We start from the raw sequence: 18,659 nt of genomic DNA on the forward strand, positions 1-18,659 counted from the left end.
AATTTTTGGTCATCTTCTGTAGACCACTTAAGTTGGTTGTTAGTTAGTTTTTCGTACAAGAATTTTACCTTTTCGCTATAACTTTCAATCCATGGTCTACAATATCCTAATAATCCCAATATTTGCCGAATTTCCTTTTTAGTCTGTGGAGGTCTCAAGGATAGTATCCCAGATACCCTGTCAGGATCTAACTTTTTTCCTTCCTTTACTCAGCCAATGTCCTAAGTATTTTACTTGCTGTTCTACAAACTGTAATTTTGATCGGGACACCTTTAATCCTTTTTCCCCTAGGAAGTTTAACAATTTAATGGTAGCTTCTCGGGTCTCCTCTTCAGTTTCTCCTGCTATTAATAAGTCATCCACATATTGCAATCATTTCACCTCCTTGGGTAATGTGAAATCTTGTAATAATTTTTCTAAAGTTTGTCCAAATAGATTGGGTGACTCTGTAAACCCCTGTGGTAGCACAGTCCATCTTAATTGTTGTTTTCGTCCGGTTGTGGGGTCTTCCCACTCAAAAGCAAAATAATCTCTAGATCCCCTTATCCAGAGGGCAGGCCCAAAAAGCATCCTTTAAATCTATCACACCATACCAAGTATGTTTGGGAGGTATATGACTCAGTAAAGTATAAGGATTTGCCACAACAGGGAATTTAGTAATTGTTCGCTCATTTACAGCTCTCAAATCTTGTACCATCCTGTATGACCCATCCGGTTTCTTTACTGGGAGGATGGGTGTATTATGAGGTGACATACACGGTTCTAAAGTTCCTTTTTCCAGAAGTCTGTCAACTACAAGTTTTAACCCTTTTCGACCCTCCACTGGTATAGGATATTGTTTGACTCTAATTGGACGATGCGGATTTATTATTTGAACATTTAGGGGGTCCATTTCTATCTTTCCAATTTCCCCCTCCCTATACCATACTGAAGGGTTAATGGCTTTTTCATCTTCTTGTGTTAGAGTATATCATTTAATCTGCAACTTATCCCCTTGACTTTGAATGCCTAAGTTTAATTTCAAAACCAAATCCCTTCCTAATAAATTGTATTCCGCTTCAGGGAGCAAAAGTAAATCATTAAGGCAAATTTTCTTTTCTGTTTCTACTTCTACATCTTTGAAAACAGGTACTTTAAAAGGTTCCCCTTTTGCTCCTACTACTGACATATAACCCTTCCCTTTTTCTATTCCTTTCGGAAGTTTTGAATAGTGGATTTTTCAGCCCCTGTGTCCACCAAAAATAAAACTTCCTCCTTATGGGGACCAATTAATAATTTTATCAAGGGCTCCGTTGATGTTGAAGTCCCCAGAAGATATAGCCCCTGACACCCCTATTCTTCTTTGAATATTTTTTCATCGTGTTCCCGCTTACGACAGTTCCTCTGAACATGTCCTTTTTGTTACAGTAGTAACAAACTGGAACTGTAAATCTTTCTCGATAAGGCTGTCCTCTGGGTGTTTTCTCTATTCCTTTTTCTCTTCTCTCCCCGGACGGGGTCTTATTTTTTTGACCTTCTCTTACTGCTGCTACAAAGATCTTAGCTTTTGCTTTTTGTTTTTCCTCATCTCTCCTAACATATACTTTCTGTGCTTCCCTAAGTAACTCTTCTAATCCTCTTTCTTGCCAGTCTTCCAGTTTTTCTAATTTCCTTCTTATGTCCCCCCAGGATTTAGCCACAAATTGTGTTCTAAGGAGTGCGGTTCCAGCTACTGTATTCGGATCAATTCCAGAATACATTTGTAGACTTTTCTTTAATCTTTCCAACCATTCTGTTGGAGATTCACCTCTCCCTTGTTGTTCATTAAAAGCTTTATTAATGTTTTGCCCTCGGGGAACCGCTTCCCTTATTCCTTGTATAATTAATGTTCTTAAATCCCTCATATTCTGTCTTCCTTGGGCTTGCTGATGATCGCGGTGGGGACCCACATTTGGCCATTTTTGGTCTCCCGGGGGTCCCGCCTGATTCTGTCTTTCCCAAATTCTCATCCCAGCTTGCCTAATCATTCCCTTCTCCTCAGCAGTAAATCAGATCCCTAAAATGGACTGTATTTCTTCCCAGGTATAAGTATTGGGGCCTAGGAATTGGTCTAGTTTTTCAGCTACTCCGAGGGGATCATCCAATAGGGTCCCCATTTCTTTCTTAAAATTTCTTACATCTGCGGTATTTAATGGGACTGCCACAAACCCGATGCCTCCTTGATTGCCTCCGAGGGGTACCTCTCGTAAGGGATATAAAGTAGCTCCCTCAGATACGGCAGTCCTACTTCTGGTACATGCAGCCGGAGGTAGTTCTAATTCCAGTGCTATTGGTGGTGGAGGCAGGGACAACGGTGGTACTGGTGGGGGGTACTACGGCCACCTGAGGGGGAGCCACCGCCGGAGGTAGATTGTTAAGGTATGGAGGCGGCAGGTTATCTAGTGGCTCCCATTTATCATCTTTTTCTTTCTCTTTTTCGTTTGTATCTCCTTCTTCTCCCTTAAACTTCTCATCTGTTTTTAATGTAAGTATTGAGGCTGGAAAAGGACATGAAGTCCTGATCCATAATCCTGCATAATCACTTTCCTCCTGACTAAAAGGTTCCTTTGAGTTAACATATATATATATATATATATATATATAAAGCCTGGCAAATCCAGTCTTCAAAGGATCCAAAAATGGGCCAAAAGACATGTGGTCTTAAAGGCTCCTTTGGCCATTCAATCATGCAATATTGAATCAATTTTAATTCACTTTTCCCTTTTCTGGGGCCCCTTTCATTCCAATTTTTAATCATTACTCCTAATGGACTTTCTGATGGTATATCTGGTAATTTGCTCCCTTTCTTCTGGTCCTTGGTCTTCGATTTTGTCTGACCCATCTTAGGAATTTTACTGTGGCAATTCCTACAGCCCTTGGTCACCGGTAAGAGTGTCTTGCAAGGGGTTTTAGGACCTATCACCCACCCACGAATCCTATAGGAGTCACTTCGGTCCTTCACCGGCCAAGTCCCTCGCGGGAGATTGGAACCGCGGTTAGAAGACCTCCACAATCGCTTCGAAACTAAGTTTCGTCTCAGTCACACTCTTACACACATACAGGTGACCGAATCCCACCCAGCCGAACGGTATACCCCTTAAATACTTACGACTCCGTCGTCTTCGTTCGGATCTTCGCGCGCAGAATTACGGGCAAAATAAACTGCTGCAGCCGGCAAGGGAGCTCAAAAAAATCAAATTCTTTGCTTGCCCCTATTCAGGTTCAGGATGGCGTTAGTCCCGACCCGACCCGATCAGGAGCCACCAAATGGTGGGGCGCCCCTCCTAGATTAAGTCAGAATTCAGGAACTAAGACCATCCCGGACGAGCCCCCAATTGTGAAAAATGATCACGTCCAAAACAGGATTCTAATTAAAGTTTACAATTTATTATATGAATAGAGGCAAGCAAACAGCGCTGGGTGCACCGGGAGCCTCTGCTCTACCAAGGCACACCCCGTCAGGTCTAATTGTGCAGGTTAAGTACAGGTTCTACATACATATTCACTAGATTCCTGAGAAATGTTATACATATTCATTAGTTTTCCCGGGAAACTATTAACATATGTAAATGTCCTTTACGCAGGCGCATTGAAGGCCTCTGGTGGTCTTCAGGAGTCCTCTGGTGGTCTTCCATAGTGTTCCTCACTTGTCCGCTATTTGACCCTCCTCAGGTGATTCTGCGCAGTATGGTCCTTTCCATGTTTTGATACCTTAGTGCTTGTTAGTGTTCTTATTATCTAAGTTCTCATTAGTGGTATAGCACCGTACGGTTAGTTTAAGCTAAATTATCTACAAGGATGGGAACAAAAGGCAGGAGTTCTTATCTTTTCCGGCCTTATCTATTCAAGCGAGGCCTCTACTTGCGTTTTCATAACAAGATCGTAAATTCATCGAACACTTAATTAAGTCTTGTGATCGCTCTTGGTTCCTTCTTGCTCATCATTCCTAAGTACCAGTCTCTGACAGGCTTAATCCTTGACAAACACCAGTCCTGGGTATGTAAAGTTCCAGAGAGACAATCATTAAGCAATAAGCAGTTTGTTCTCTCTATCAATCCCCCCCCCTTTTTCTTTAAACCTTTGCAACTATAGGATTCCGCTACTTCCGAGAGACCGTGTGAAGTATTTTTCGATTCCTACTTGATGTCTGATTTTATTTCGTTTCCAACTTTTGTCATTCCCTACTGTTATATGGCTTTTGCGGGAAGCAAGAACTATATACATACTCTCCTACTTCCCTTAGGCCTACGGTTATACAAGATCAAGCAAAACGGTTAAAGATTACATATGCAGAGAGGGTCACATTTCACCATGCGGCCCTATCGTTGTTTTATATTGACACGAATCAGGTTAATATATTTCACACTTAACAATCCTATACGTTATGCTTCACAATTTTACTTCTTAATCAAACCTAACTCTTCTACGTGATTAAATTTTGATTTCTTTACCAGAATATTTGCAACAGCTGGAGCCCAGCAGGAACAGGGGGGGCATGGCCCGACCCCCCCAGCGCCTCACGTCCTCCTCCCCTGGGCTCCCTCACGGCCCCTCGCCCCGTGCAAAGGGAGCGCAAACGCAGCCCGGAGGGCAACGGGGACGGACGGCCAGTGTTCGTTCAGCCAGTCGCACGCCTAACGAGTCCTGCCAGCGAGCCCGCTCTGGGGCTCGGGCTCGGGCCCCCCCCCCCCCGACGCTCCCCCTGCCCCTGGGACACCTCTGATAGCATATGTCCATACATTCTGTATGGCACGTCTAAATATTTGGATGGTTTTAATGTTTTGTACCAGCCGTGGAAACTGGTTTGCTGCTAGGTGACTGTAAAAGTGAGATTTGGTAAATAATTATTAGAAATCTTACACTAACACAATGATTGAAACAGTAGACAAAAGTATAGCCAAGCAGTTAACTAGCAGAGGTAGGTACTTGTAAGTTTTGCAGTTCTTTGCTCTTAGGACTAGATGTTCCTGTGCACTAGATGAGAACAATGCTGAAACTGACCACGTGCGATTGAAACCGTGTTAAGCTTCAAGATCAAAGAACAAGGACAAGAATAAAGACTTCAAGGACAGCCAGCAAGAACTTCAAATGGGCCGGTGGTCGCAAAAGCAGCCCTTCGTCTCAAACGGATCCTTCATTGCGCATGATTGGATGTAGGCAGTACTGTGATAATCGGTTGCCATCATTTTTATGTATATGTATACTAATCTGATTAATATGCAATTAGTTATTCTATAGAACCTGTGTGTGCTAAACCTGTGGCACGCACGCTAGGTGGAACTATCCCCCGTGCATCCAGCGCTGCAATGAAGAATGCCTGCTTTCTAAAACTCCAAAACGAGCCTTAGAGAGTTTCTTCGACCGGCTTTTCAGTATCAGAGGTACAAGGGAGGAAAGGAGAAAAAAAAAAAAAAAAAAAAAAAAGGCAGCGGTGTGGGAAAGAGAGGGGGCCGGGCAGGGCCAGGGAGGGACCGGAACACAGAAGAGGGGAGAGAGACAGGGCCCCGAGGCTCACCACAGCTCTTGTTCTTGGCGCTGCCAGGAGAATTGGCCAGTTCAGACGCTTCTTTCTGCTCCTCTCCCGCTCCCCTCCTCTGCTGTAACTCCAGCTGCACGGCTGTCCTCCTCCCCCTAGGAGAACACGTGTCTCACAGGTCTTGCAAGGCAAGGCTTCCTAGGCACAGAGCCTCGCTTGCTCGCTCGCACGCTACGTGGCCGTACGGCACCGTCGGTGCTGCGTACGGACCCTGCAGTGCACCTCGGCAGTCTGACCTGCTGCGGACTACGAGGAGGGATCCTTCCACACCCGGAGAGGCAGGCTCTCTCTTGCCTGCAGCGGGAGGCAGCTGCCGGCCGGCCGGCCTTCCATTTCTTCTTCTCTACCTTTCTCTGGCCTCTCCAGCTTCAGCCGCAGCAGCTCCTGCCCACAGCCGGTAAGTGCCCCGCCTGTCCCTTTGTGCTCCCGCGCTGCGAGGAGAGGGAGGCCAGGCAGAGACAGCCCACGCAAGCCTGAGGCTGCTGCAGTCAACGGCATCCCCAAGGGAGGAAGAGACAACCATGCCCTCAGCGCAGCCTCTGCGAAAGAGAAGCATCGACTCATTACCGCAGATCGCCCCTGGCCAGAGCCCCTCCTTCTGCAGAGGCTTCTGGAGATGCACTGAGGGCCAGCTCGCTGCCCTCACGACAGGGCTCGGGGGCTGCCTGCGGCCACAGCACAGGCTCCAGGGGAGGGGCTGGAGCTGGGGGCAGCCGCACGGGCCGAGCGGGGCCGGGGGAGGCGCCGGGGGAGCTCTGGCGACTCGGGGAGGCGCCCGCTGGCCGCGCCTGGGGGGTGCGCGCCTCCGTCCCCTCTTCCCTTCTACCGGCGGCTCTCGGGGAACTCCCCGGCCCGGCTCGCCTCCGGCGGACCGGGAGCCTGCCGCGGCGGCCGCTTCGCAGCTTCCCGGCCCGGCAGCCCCGGGCGGCCAGCGGGCAGGAGGCACCCCTCGCCCTCGCCCTCGCCCCCGCCGGAGGGGATCGCTCGCCTCACCCGCGGTCCCGGCGCTCGCCCGCTGCCGCCGAGACCCGCGCCCTGCGCGCCGCCACGCTGCCCCCGGGGACCGCGCATGCGCCGGAGGGGCGGGAGCCGGCGCGCGACCGCCGGCCTGCAGTACCGCGCTTTGGCCACAAGGCGGCAGCAGCGGAGGCGGCGGCGGCGCTGCTGCTGCGCACCTGTGCCGTGCCGGCGCTGCAGTTCCGCGGTTCGGCCACGAGGCGGCAGCAGCAGCGAGCGGACGGCGGGACGCGCGTGCCCAGGGGCGGCCCCGGCGCTGCGGTTCCGCGCTTTGCGCGCCCAGCGCCCGCCGACACCGCGCGCCTGGGGCGGCAGCGGCGTTTCCTTACCGGGAGGAAGCAACGAGCGCGGCGGCACCTCCCGCCGGTGCCGCATTGCCGTTACCGTCGGACGGCACGTGCAGGACAGGGGCAGCCCCGCGCACTCGCAGCCTCCGAGCTGCAGTACCGAACGTTGGTCGCAGGGTGGCAACTGCCAGGGCTTGGCGCGGCGCGCCAGCGCGCATGCGCGGCTCCCAGCTGCAGTACCGAACTTTGGTCAATAGGCGGCGGAAGAGAGCGCTGGCGAAACGCGCCGCCACCGCGCATGCGCGGCTCCCGAGCAGCTGCACGGCGTCATGGTTGCCAGGCAACAGCAGGAGGGCGGCCCAAACGCGCCACCGCGCATGCGCGGCTCCCGAACGCCAGTGCCGCGTTTTGGTTGCCAGGCAACAGCAGGAGCGCCGTAAAGCGCGCCGCCGCGCATGCGCGCTTGCCGAGACGCCGTGTCGCGCTGCGGTTGCTAGGCAACAGCGGCGAGCGCCGTAAAAGGCGCATCGCGCATGCGCGCCTCCCCAGCTGCCGTACAGCGCTTCCGTTGCTAGGCAACAGCAGGAGCGCCGTAAAGCGCGCCGCCGCGCATGCGCGGTTGCCGAGACGCCGTGTCGCGCTGCGGTTGCTAGGCAACAGCGGCGAGCGCCGTAAAAGGCGCACCGCGCATGCGCGCCTCCCCAGCTGCCGTACAGCGTTTCGGCTGCTAGGCAACAGCGGGGGCCCAGCCACGCGCGCCACCGCGCATGCGCGCCTCCAGAACGCACTTCCCGCCTTCGCTCGCCGCGCAGCACCATCCGCATCCCCGCAACGATCCTCTTCCGAGCATCAGCTGCAGGAGAGATGACTGACAGCTCAACCCAGTACAGACCAGCCACAGGCGGTAACTACTTACTGGGGGCACGGGGCTTACATTGCCCTGCCCTTTCCCCACTCACAGCCCGGGCAGTCACCTTCATTGCCTCCCTTCCAAAAAGCACCCGAGTGGCCGGAGCGGCTACAGCAGTCAAGCACAAAGAACAGACAATTCGGGCGGTCGCTTCTGTCCCTGCCCCCCCACCCCATTATCTAGACAGGAGAAGCAGCACAGGGAACCTGCAAGGGCAGGGGGGACGGGGGGTTCCCCTGGACCAAGCCCCAGGGACTGCTGTATCCGTCTGCATGCAGCATCACGGTTCTGGGAGTGACAGCAGCCAGTCAACAGATGCTGGCGAGAGATTAAAAAAAAAAAAAAATAATAACGCCTGGTGCAGGTGACAGCCTGAAGGCAGGCCACAAGAGACCCAAAGCTGCTTCGTGCCGGGGGGCAGCTCTGTTCAGCAGGAAACGGCGCATCCCAGCGGACCAGATGCGAGCGGCCCACCTGCAAGCGAGCGATACCCTGGCGATCCTGGGGCTCTGTTGGGGTGGGGCGCACCTTTCCTCACCTCTGTGCTATCACAACTCTGCTCTCCTAATCCTGCACGCACGCAAGGCTTCTTGTGCGGGGCTTGTCTCTTATCGAAGAGACGCTGCACCGTGTTACTTACCGCCCCGCCCTCCGGCGTGCAAAGTAATTAGACGTGAAGCAGGGAAAGCAAAGCGGCGCGTCGGGATAGTAGATGTTCTCGGCAGATGACCGCAGAGCCCTCGAGGTTCCATCTTTGCTCCCTACAGGAGCGTGGCTCCGCACCCCTTGCCGCTCCCCCCAGCAAGCGTCACGATTGCCCTTTGCTGTCTGCAACGTGCAGCACCCTGCACGGCCCGAGTACTGCTGCTTACGGAGCAAGAGGCGCTCGCTATAAAGCGGCAATGAAGAACAAGGACGGCCCGTCAAGACGGCAGGAGGAACGCAGAGAGCCTCCAGCATTAGCCAGGCAGGGCTTGCGACTCACCTCGTGTCGTGGTCTAACGCCAGCCGGCAACGAAGCCCCACGCGACCGCTCACTCGCTCCCCCGCCGCCAGTGGGACGGGGAGACAATCGGAAGGGCGAAAGTGAGAAAACTCGTGGCTGGAAACGAAAAGAGTTTAATCATTAAAAAGAAACAACAGCAACAACTTGTAAGGAAAAGAAGAAAAAAAATGACAGAGAATGGGGTGCAGGCAGCATGCCAGGGGTCTGGAGCCTGACAGATGATGGGGGGGGGTGGTGTGGCATATGGAGGAGGGAAAGGGGGGGGGGGGGGCGAGGGCAGGAGATAGGAGAGCAGGGCACGCGGGGGGGAAACAACTCGCACGGGTTAAAAACTCGCGTGGGTGAAGGGGGCGGGCCGGAGCAACGGGGGGCACATGGGGGAGAAACACACACGGGGGGAGGGTAGGTGAGGGTACAAAGGTGGATGGGGGGACACGGGCGGGGATGACCTACCCCAGGGAGTCCACCCGGGATGATCCACAGCAGGTAACTCACCTGGGATAACGCGCAACAGAGAATCCACACCAGATCATCCACGCTGGGAGGACCCCCAGCAATGCCCCTCAAACTGCCTGTGCTTCGCCCCCAATCTTCCCCAAACTGGCGAGTTTTTTGCTTTTTCAAAATACTCAGTTTGGGGTGTGTTTCAGTGCTTTTCCACAACATAAAAAGGGGTGATCTTTTGGTTGTGGTTTTGCGCGTGAAAACGGGGTGGGATTTTTCCTTTCCAGCTGCACAGATCCAGGCGGATTTGGCTTTCCCAGGAGTCCCAAATTCGTTTGGGTTTTTTTTCCCCTGTTGCAGACCCAGAATCAGGGGGGTTGGGGTTGTCCTGGTTTTGGCTGGAATAAAGTTAATTTTCTTCCGAGTAGCTGGTACAGGGCCATTTTGGATTTAGGACGAGAATAACGTTGACAACACACCGACGCTTTAGTGGTTGCTAAGCAGGGTTTATACTAAGTCAAGGACCTTCCAGCTTCTCATACCGCCCTGCCAGCGGCGGCTGGGGGTGCACAAGGAGAGTCGCTGAGCTAAAGGAGGATTCCGGGTAAACAGGTCAGCTCGAAATACACCACCCTCCTTTAAAAGTTAAGAGCGATTTGAACACTTAAAATCAGCATTTAGGCTAATTGATACCATTTTGAACACCTGCTTAGCACACAAGTAAACACTCTTGCCGGGGTTGGAAAACGTCTCCTCCCTTCCTTACAGCACTGCCGCAGGGAGAGAACCCCGGGAGGCTGCGGGACGAGGTCGTACACAATCAGAATCTACGCTTACGGATCCACCGCAACAGCTACAGCCCTTGCGCTGCTGCTGCTGCTGCTGCTGCTTTGCATCTTGCTTGTTTGGTGAATAAAGCTGAAAGTGAAGTGGAAAACTTCAAAGAGCAAAATGAAAAATAAAGAATAAATTTCAATAATTCACTTTACACTCAAAGGGTGTGCCCACGTTTATATACATCCAATAAAAATACTTATACTGTAAAAGCATTTGGTTTTCCTTTTGCATTACCTTAACTTGCACAGCTCTGAATTCCTACCGTTAAATTATCTATCTCCAAAGTACACAGCTATAACGTGACTAGGGGGTTTTGTGTGTGTTACGTAATGAGGAGGAACACCTGGCCAGCTGCGCTGCCCAAGAGAGGTGCTACTGAACTGCCAGGGAAACACACCATTGAAAGCCAGACAGAAAGAAAGTACTTCAGAGCACTCCGTCAAAACGTCAGGAAAGAAAACCCGTAACATTCAGTTGCCTCTCTTTTTAAACATTTAGAAAAATACCTAACCGCTTACATACACCTCATAAATGATATACTACAGCTATTTGGCAGTTACACTTTAAACAATGCAGGTCAATTTGTAAAATCCCCAGTTCTGCAATACCTCAGACTAACAAAAAGGACTGGCAGATTTCCTAATGCTTTTGGCTGTACTGAAGCACGCAGAGCAACACATTTTCATGTTGTCTCGACTGTTACAACTGAGAAACCAAAGACCAGCGATGCCATCAACTTTAGGAAGATGGGCGGTGCTTGGGTCTTTGGAAGGAAATTGACTTTTTTTTTTTCCCCCCCCCCCCCTTTTTAAAGAGAGTGAAAAGTCTTGTTACTGATGACTTCTACTGTCAAGTCGATCACCTCTGAAGATCCACTCTGATGGGAAGTTCATAAAAGAAAATTTCTTTGAGTGACAAAGACTTCCATTTTGGAAAATCTCTTTCCAACTGAAGTCAAAATGACACACTGTAGGTTAAAGGAAAAAATACATTACTGAAGCAGTAACTCATCAAAACCAATCAGGACTCACTGTCACTAGTTACAGGGCTGCCAGCGCTTCCTGGGAAAGCCTGGAAAACACACAGATGCGACGCCAATTTGTCCTGTTTTGTCCACGTCTCTTCTTTGACCTCGATTGCTTTTAGCACAGATGCTAGTTATCTCAGTAAGGTTGTCGAGTACTCCTATCAGCTATTTTAAAAAACTCATGGACTGCAAAAGCATAAAGCTTTTATCATGAAAACAAAGTCTGTTTCTTCTGAACAGCTGAACTCTTACGAACAGTTTCTTCCCTCTTTTAGTACAAAATTATTTTCACTACATCATTTACTAGCAAGTGCACAGAAACAGAAGATTATGCTTTCAGGAAGAGAAAATAAACGGAGGGAAGTAAACTTTGCATAGGTGTAACTTGCTCCAGAACAGAACTTATTTTTAGTATTTGCGTTACAATATTTCACGTAAAAAAATGTAAAAGGAGAGTTGGCACGCTCTTAATGTTAAAGTCCATACTGCAAGTACCTTTGGAAAAACGCAGACACACATCACAGACGTACCTTGTACTTGCAGACCACTATGGATTCTTTCCATCTGTCTCGTATCGTCATGGCAGAAGAAAGGGCAAGCACGGCGAAACGGTGCCAGCTGACGTCCAGCTGAGAGAAGAAAAAACCCGTTAGCATAAAGCTGGGTAGGAATACAAAGCTGCCTTTTTTTGTGAAGGTTTGTGAAGACAGTACGACAGAGCAGAGCAAAAACTATTTTTGCATTTTTCAGACAACCGTGCCTTTTTCTTGGTTTTTTTTTTTTTTTTTTTTTTTTTTTTTTTTTTTGACTCATCGGTACCTTTAGTTTCACTAGAACTCACTTTCCTAGATACACGCAGGTGACAGACAGAGAGACCTACGTACATTTTCTCAAGCCTTAGTATAGCCAAGACTTCCTCACCCTATACATCACAAGTTGAGTATTTTTGCTAAAGAGCACAGCAACACATCTGTCCTTGCGAACTGCCTCGTTGCAAAAAAGGAATGATTTTTTCCAGGCCGTTGCTCCAAACGGTCAAGATCTTTTAAAACCGCAGTTGCGCCACCAAACCCGCTCAGGGTCCCTGCTAGCTTTTGACTGCCCTGACATTTGACAGGCACACGCTCCATTCCATCTTCCCACAGCAAAAATACGTTAACGCTCTCGGACCCAGAGCGCAACCCTACAGATGTCCACACACACACCCACCCCTTGCCGTTTTGATGAGGAGCCACCGAGCATCCCTGCGAGCACAGCCGCACGCGCCAGATCGGTTTCACCTCCGCCGCGACTTACCGGTTTCGGTGAATGTAGTTTCTGACGCTTTACACCGAAAACCGCATCTCGATGCTTCGCCCCAGTAGAAACGACCCATCGCTAGAACGCTACAAAAATGCAGTAACACAAATTGCAAACCCACAGCAGCAACAGCTCCAGAATTATTTAGACCAGGAACAAGGGAGAAAAATCAAACAGCTTCATCTCACGCTCAGGGGAGCGGCAGACAGAGAAAAGGGTTGGCATTCTGAGCCCTTACAGAAAACGGGCATTCTCCTTCCATTCCTCAGCCCGTCCGTTAAGGTCTCAATACCGCAACACTGCTCTGGCAACGTCGAGAGTAGGGAACAACAGCCCTGCCGCTGGACTTGCCACTGACCCACTGCTATTTACCGTAGCAGGACGCGTACGCAGAGGGACACCTTTTGCCACACACAACCCTGAACTTCCTAAAAATTTACGTTTACCAAAAAAAGCCATTTGGAACATATTGCCAAACAACATTTGGCAATAAAGCTTTGATGCGTTTGACGCACGCAAATTTTTGGTCACTCGCTATTTGCTTCCTGTTGCTGCTGCTGTTCTTCCTTCAGAAATTCTACTTGTAGCCAAGTTATTCACTACTGGTTCAAGCATTTGCCTTCCTGGTATTACCAGCACATTCACAGAGGCAAGTAACTTAATTGCTCTTCTACAATTATCCAAACGACAATTACAGCCATGAAAGAGGAGGAGAGGTCAGGCAGCAGAAGAGCTCTGCAGGCTGGCACCAGTCAATATTGCACTCTTTTAAAAACAAACAACAACAAAACAAAACCGTGACCCTGTAGCTTTTTTTTTTTTTTTTTTTTTCCCCCCTCTTTCAGAGCTCATCCCTGCCTCAGCATTTTGTCTCGTCAGAGCATGAAGCGCAGGTGATCCGCACCCTGACAACTTTTGCGTGTGATGAATGCCTGTTCAGAAGTAGTCCAGATCTGCTATTGTCTCACCAGACCGGTGTCATTTTTATGGTTTTAATCATCATAACTCAAATTCGATTTACTGACGCATTTGTGAGGAAACTAATTAACTTTTAGACACTGCCTCTCCTTTTTTTGGGGGGGGTGGCGGGGAGGTGGAAACGTGTTAGAGACTGAAAAACATTACGATTCAGAGCTCCCAACCATGACGGAGTGCTGGAGAAATCAATGAAAGCAAAGACCAACAGCAGCAACATCAACTGAAAGTTGGCTTTAATTCCGGTCACGTACTTAAGCGACTCTCCAAGTCTATGCCTCGGTCCTATGAACGACTGACTAGTCCTTTTTTGGAAGGACAAACTTTTTTACTTAAAAGTCCTAGACTGAAGACTCCGCTGAACGGAATGGGGATTGTGCCACGGGACAACATGCCATCGACACTCTTATTGGGGAAGAAGAAAAAAAAAAAAAAAAAAAAATCAAATAAAAATCAAGTTTAAGTACCAGTTTCCACCACGTTTCACTCATGACATTTCTACTGGCATCTAGGTGCTCAAAAATGAACTACAGGGACACCACATATTCCTAAAAATTCAGTTACACATAAAAAAGTAAAAGGCTGTTTCCAACTTGCCCATAAAATCCGTATGAACAGAGCGAAGAGAAACACTCGACCCTAAAGAAGCTAACAGGCAGCTCTGAATTTACCAGACACGAAATTTCGTTCTTTCACCTGAAGCAAAAACGTATCAAGGGACCAGTGCAAGAACAGGGCACGATCTGTTAACAGCAATTTTTCCATCAGCTTTTCTGCACTAGCAGCAAATTTGCCTTTTCTGTGGGTTTAACGTGGAGCATCCGTAGTGCCCTCGAACTCGCAAGTGTTTCTCTCCGCTCCCCCAGCCCGATACGTGCGATTACCTGAGCAGCAAGCGGAATTACCCACGCGGGATTTTCTTCGTGTGACGCGGAAGGTGACGCTGGGAAAAGAGGAGACAAAGAAATGAACCTGCTTGTCGCACCCAGCCAACGGTGAAAAGACAGGGGAGGATTCTGCCGGAAGGGCGCTCCGCACCCCAGGAGCTCCCACCGGCCCGTTTCTCTCCCCTTTGCCCGGTACCGAGGGGACGACGACACCTCGCCCGCGCCCCCTCACAGCAGGGGCTGCCCCAGGAGAGCCGGGGGACCCCCACCTCGCTTCTGCCCGCGGGAACGGACCGGGCGAGACCCTCCACGCAGAGAGAGGAGCGTGGCGTGGATTGCATCCCCGAGGGAAGAGGCCGGGCTCCCCGCCGGCAGAAGGACGGCTCGCCTCCCTGCTGCTCGGAGCTGCTTGCTGCCGACAGCCCTGCCTGCGCCCGGCCGCCCTTCGGCCGTGCTGGGAGCGCGGTCCGGCCGACGGACGCTCCAGCTAATCGCGGCTCCTGCTCGTTACAGCCGCAGGTACTTTCGCCTCTGGCTAATGCACGCTCCAGACAGCGGACACCCCACCTCGTTCCAGCTCCCGCTTGCTACAGTTCTGGCTCGCTGAAGCCCCAGCTCCGCGCTGAAGCTCCGGCTGATTTCAGCTGCTTCTCCTTACAAGCTCCAGCTACGTGCAACGGTCTGGCCTTTCCACAAGGTTGTATATCAACTGCTGTCAAAACTGGAGCATTGGGATTAAACATCAGAGTTACACGCCGTATAAATAGTCGTTAGTTCGGGCGATTAATTACTGAACAACTATTCTGAGCAGCGCAGAAAGAAGAGCTGGACTCAAAGAGGGCACGTGGGGTCTGAAAAGCGCCTTTCCCCCCCACAGACCATCGCAGAAGTTGAGTGCGGCCTGCTGCGCGCCGGCCTCCCGAACTTCGGCGTCCGACACCACCAGACCCCCATCTCCGGGGAGGGTCCACGCACCCTGCCCACCCCCTGCTTCCCCCCGCAGCCCCCAACACCCTCCCACCCGCCTGCCAAACCAGCCACGCCGGCTTCCGCTTTTGGCCCCCACGCCAGCGGACTCGGGGCCCCTTTGGGAGCCAAAAACCCCGGCTGCCGAGCCTGTTCTCAAGGCCCAAAAACGCAGGGCCGGACCTCTGTTTCTGGGCCCAAAGCCGCGCAGCTCGGTCTGTTTCCGAGCCCCAAAATCAGCCGCGCGAGCCTGTCGTCAAGCCCCGGGAACAGAAAACTTGTTCTCCATTTCTGACCCTGCAGCGCCCACGGGCGACGCCGAGCGTAGCCACCCCGCAGCCCCGCACCCCCGGGGCCCCACGCGCAGTTTTGGGGAGTGCCCGCGACCTGCGGAGGGCCCGGCCCCACGCCTCTGCGGGGCAGCCCCAGCACAGGCAGGGCCTCGCTTCGCGATTGCCCTTTCAGGCTTTATTTCCCCGCCATCGCCGGCACGGCCAGGCCCCCACCCCAAACCCCCGAGCCGAAGCACCCCCGCGGGTAGCCGGGCCCAGCCACCCGGCAAACAAGAAAACCAAAGAGGGAACAAGACAGAGAACGTGGGGAAAGGCAAGGAGAAGGACGCAGAAACAGAGAGCGCGCGCGAGGGATAGGGAGCAGGACAGAGAGATGGAGAAAGAAAGGAAAAAAAGACGGGAGGCAGAACCAAGGGAAAGAGAGACAAGGACGGGGAGCAGGACAAAGGGACGGAAGAGAAAAAAAAAAAATCGCGACGGGCTGCAGGACAGAGATGAAGGGATTAAACAGACACAGGGAGCACGACGGAAGGACAGAGAGAGACAAAAGGGACAAAGAGCAGGCCAGCATCGGAGGGGAAAAAAAAAACTGCGATGGGCAGTGGGAGAGAGATACGGGAAAAGAAAAAAGTACTGAGGAACAGAAAAAAAGAAAGAAGAGACAGCTAGCTGGACAGGGGGACACAGTTAGAAACGACGGGAGAGGGAACGGGGCAGAGAGAGACAGACAGAAAAGGGAGCAAAAGAGAGCAAGGCAGAGAGACTGCAGGGCGGGGCGGGGGGGAAGGGACAGGGGTCTGGACAGAGATGGAGAAATAAGCAGCAGGGACAGAGGAAAAGAGACAGAAAGAGGGACAGGGAACGTGGCAGAGAAGGACAAATCAGGACAGCGGCAGGACGCAAATAAAAAACTGGGACGGTCCTCAGGACAGGGAGGAATAGAATACAAGCAGGGAGCGGGACAAAGGGATACAGCGAGAAACGACGGGACAGGAAGCAAGACAGAGCGACAGACAAGAACAATGACAACGAGAGCGCGCGCCCCAGAGAGAGAGCCAGAGACCGCGAGAAGCACAGGGGGTTGGGGAATTTAGAAAGAGAAGTATCAGGAGTCCTGCAGAGAGAGGGAGGGTGAATAAAAAAGGGGCAGGAAGCAGCACAAAGGGTCAGAGAGAGCAAGAGATGAACAGGAAGGAGGACAGGGACAGTGAGATCCAGAATGACAAAAAATAAACAGCAACAGCGAGCAAGACAAAGGGATAGAGAGAGAAAGAGAAAGTAGGAAAAAGAGAGCTAGGAAGGCAGGGACACAGAGCGGCACGTACAGGCGCAGAGAGGAAAAGAACGCCAGGGAACGGGCCAGAGAAATTGGGAGGCGGGGAAAGAGGCGGATGCAGATCAGGACAAGGAGACCGAAAAGGAAAAAACAGCAACTGGCCGCAGGACAAAGACAAGGTGGGGGGGGGGGGGGGGGGAATAGGGAAAGGGAGCAGGACAAGAACGCAGAGAGAAAAAGAAAAGGGGGCAGTCAAACAAGGGAGAGAAAGGGGGAGAGGAAGAGGGAGCAGGACAAGAGAATAGACAGAAAAGAAGAGGTACAGGGAAGCAAAAAAAAAAAAAAAAAACCTCAACCCCAAACATCACAGCAGCATGGAAAAGAATAGGAAAAATTAAAAAAACAGGGACAGGGAACCAGACAGATAGCGATGGAGAAAGGAAAAAAGTTGCGATGGACTACAGGGCAGAGTGGAAGGAATTAAAGAATCCGGACAGAAAGAGATGAAGAAAGACGTCCCAAAGATCCCGTCTCCGCAGGGAAGCCACAATTCCAGCAGGCTCTCTCTCTCACAAGGATTTGGAGACAGCTAAGCGACGGAGCCGCACATCCCTCCGCATCGCTCCCTCCCCTCCCGCTCCGAACGGCCCGCGCCTCCGGAGCGCCCCCAGCCCGCGCTCCCCGGCGCCCCCCCCCTTTCCTTTCGCCTTCCCCCCCCGCCCAGACCACCCCTCCCCGCTCCCCGGTGCACGCACCCCACAGCCTCCGCCCTCCCGCCAGCGCGCCCGGGCTCGGCCCAGGGACGCCCGAAGACCCCTCCGAGGCAGCCCTCGCTGCCCGCTCCCCTCCGGACGCACCGCAGCCGGCGGCAGACCTCCCGACATCCGCGGCCTCCCCGGCGCCCCTGGCCCTCCGCGCCGGGCGGCCCCGACCCTCACCCGCTGTCGGCGAGAAGAAAGCAGGCTTCGCGGCGCTCCCGGGAGCAGCGGGAGGAGAGAGGCCGGGGCCGGGACCGCGCCGGGCCGGGCCGGCCGGCCGTTCTTCCGCCCGGCGTTGCGCCGGCCGCCGCGCTTCCGGCGTCTTTTGCGTCATCGCGCTGCGCCGCAGAGAGGTCCCGGCCGCCGTCATGGTGCAGCTCGGTGAGTGAGTGAGTGAGTGAGTGCGCGCGGGCGCGGCCCGCCGGTCCTGGTCCCTCACCGCCTCGCGCTCTCTCCGCAGGCAGCCGCCTCCTGAAGAGCTACCGCGGCGGGCACGTCGTGATCCGCTTCGCTCTCGGAGGCTGCGCCAACCGGCCCTTCTTCCGCATCGTGGCAGCGCACAGCCGGCGCGCCCGCGACGGGAAGTACCTGGAGCAGCTGGGCTGCCTCGACCCGCTGCCCAACGCCCACGGCGAGAGGGTGGCGGGGCTCAACCTGGAGCGGCTGCGCCACTGGCTGGGCTGCGGCGCGCAGCTCTCCCGGCCCGCGGAGAAGCTCCTGGGTAGGCCCGGGGCGGGCGTCCGGGAGCGGGGCGCCGGGGCGGGGGTCCCCGGACGGCTCGCCGCGGCTCACCGGCGGCGTCTCCTTGCAGGTCTGGCGGGGTTCCTGCCGCTCCACCCCATGACGGTGACCGGCGCCGAGAGGCTGCGGCGGCGGCGGCGAGCGCAGGAGGCCGCCGCGGACGGCTCACCCGGGCCCAGCGACGCGCCCTGACAGAGGCCCCGGCCGAGGGGCGGCCCAGGACGGCGCCGGCCCGGCCCGGCCCGGCCCGGCCCGAGGATGCGCCCTGCCCGGTCAGCGCACCTGTCCGCATTAAAGTGTCATTTGCACGCTCCACACTGTGCATGTGCTGCTCTCTCCAGACTCGGCTCTGAAAAGGTTACTACCCGTTGCTGCCAGATTT

The 18,659-nt window shown here is 53.0% G+C and overlaps 2 protein-coding genes across 17 annotated transcripts; one reads left to right on the forward strand and one right to left on the reverse strand.

Moving 5' to 3' along the window:
- Positions 1-3,969: 3,969 nt before the first annotated feature.
- Positions 3,970-17,906, reverse strand: LOC115343022. Of its 13 annotated transcripts, XM_041124559.1 has the most exons (7): positions 17,717-17,906; positions 14,241-14,299; positions 11,613-11,711; positions 8,754-8,870; positions 5,791-6,093; positions 5,534-5,649; positions 3,970-4,010 (listed from the first exon to the last, which is right to left on the reverse strand). In XM_041124559.1, the coding sequence occupies exons 1-5, from the start codon at positions 17,904-17,906 to the stop codon at positions 6,082-6,084; spliced, it is 477 nt and encodes a 158-aa protein (XP_040980493.1). In that variant the 3' UTR covers positions 3,970-4,010; positions 5,534-5,649; positions 5,791-6,081. The 13 variants fall into 13 exon arrangements, 11 of the variants coding, with proteins under 11 accessions (XP_040980493.1, XP_040980494.1, XP_029874312.1 ...); XM_030018452.2 differs by lacking the exons at positions 3,970-4,010; positions 5,534-5,649; positions 5,791-6,093 and adding an exon at positions 8,613-8,657; XR_005932728.1 differs by lacking the exons at positions 8,754-8,870; positions 11,613-11,711; positions 14,241-14,299; positions 17,717-17,906 and adding an exon at positions 6,548-6,628.
- Positions 17,812-18,590, forward strand: MRPS16 (mitochondrial ribosomal protein S16). 4 transcript variants are annotated; one of them, XM_030018466.2, is made up of 4 exons: positions 17,812-17,917; positions 17,997-18,257; positions 18,348-18,483; positions 18,516-18,590. In XM_030018466.2, the coding sequence occupies exons 1-3, from the start codon at positions 17,905-17,907 to the stop codon at positions 18,467-18,469; spliced, it is 396 nt and encodes a 131-aa protein (XP_029874326.1). In that variant the 5' UTR covers positions 17,812-17,904; the 3' UTR covers positions 18,470-18,483; positions 18,516-18,590. The 4 variants fall into 4 exon arrangements, with proteins under 4 accessions (XP_029874326.1, XP_029874327.1, XP_029874329.1 ...); XM_030018467.2 differs by having other exon boundaries at positions 18,348-18,476; positions 18,509-18,590; XM_030018469.2 differs by having other exon boundaries at positions 18,348-18,476; positions 18,519-18,590.
- The last annotated feature ends 69 nt before the right edge of the window (positions 18,591-18,659 follow it).

The sequence above is a fragment of the Aquila chrysaetos genome, chromosome 6 (assembly GCF_900496995.4).
Source record: "Aquila chrysaetos chrysaetos chromosome 6, bAquChr1.4, whole genome shotgun sequence".
Lineage (NCBI taxonomy): Eukaryota > Metazoa > Chordata > Aves > Accipitriformes > Accipitridae > Aquila > Aquila chrysaetos.

Coding starts and splice junctions, on each gene's coding strand:
- MRPS16 (XM_030018465.2), top strand. Junction 18,258..18,347: donor GCCCGCGGAGAAGCTCCTGG/GTAGGCCCGGGG, acceptor GTCTCCTTGCAG/GTCTGGCGGGGTTCCTGCCG.
- LOC115343022 (XM_030018451.2), bottom strand. CDS start 17,906: ATGACGGCGGCCGGGACCTCTCTGCGGCGCAGCGCGATGACGCAAAAG. Junction 14,300..17,716: donor TTTCTTCTCGCCGACAGCGG/GTGAGGGTCGGG, acceptor CTCTTTTCCCAG/CGTCACCTTCCGCGTCACAC. Junction 11,712..14,240: donor TAATTCCGCTTGCTGCTCAG/GTAATCGCACGT, acceptor TTCTTCTCTCAG/CTGGACGTCAGCTGGCACCG.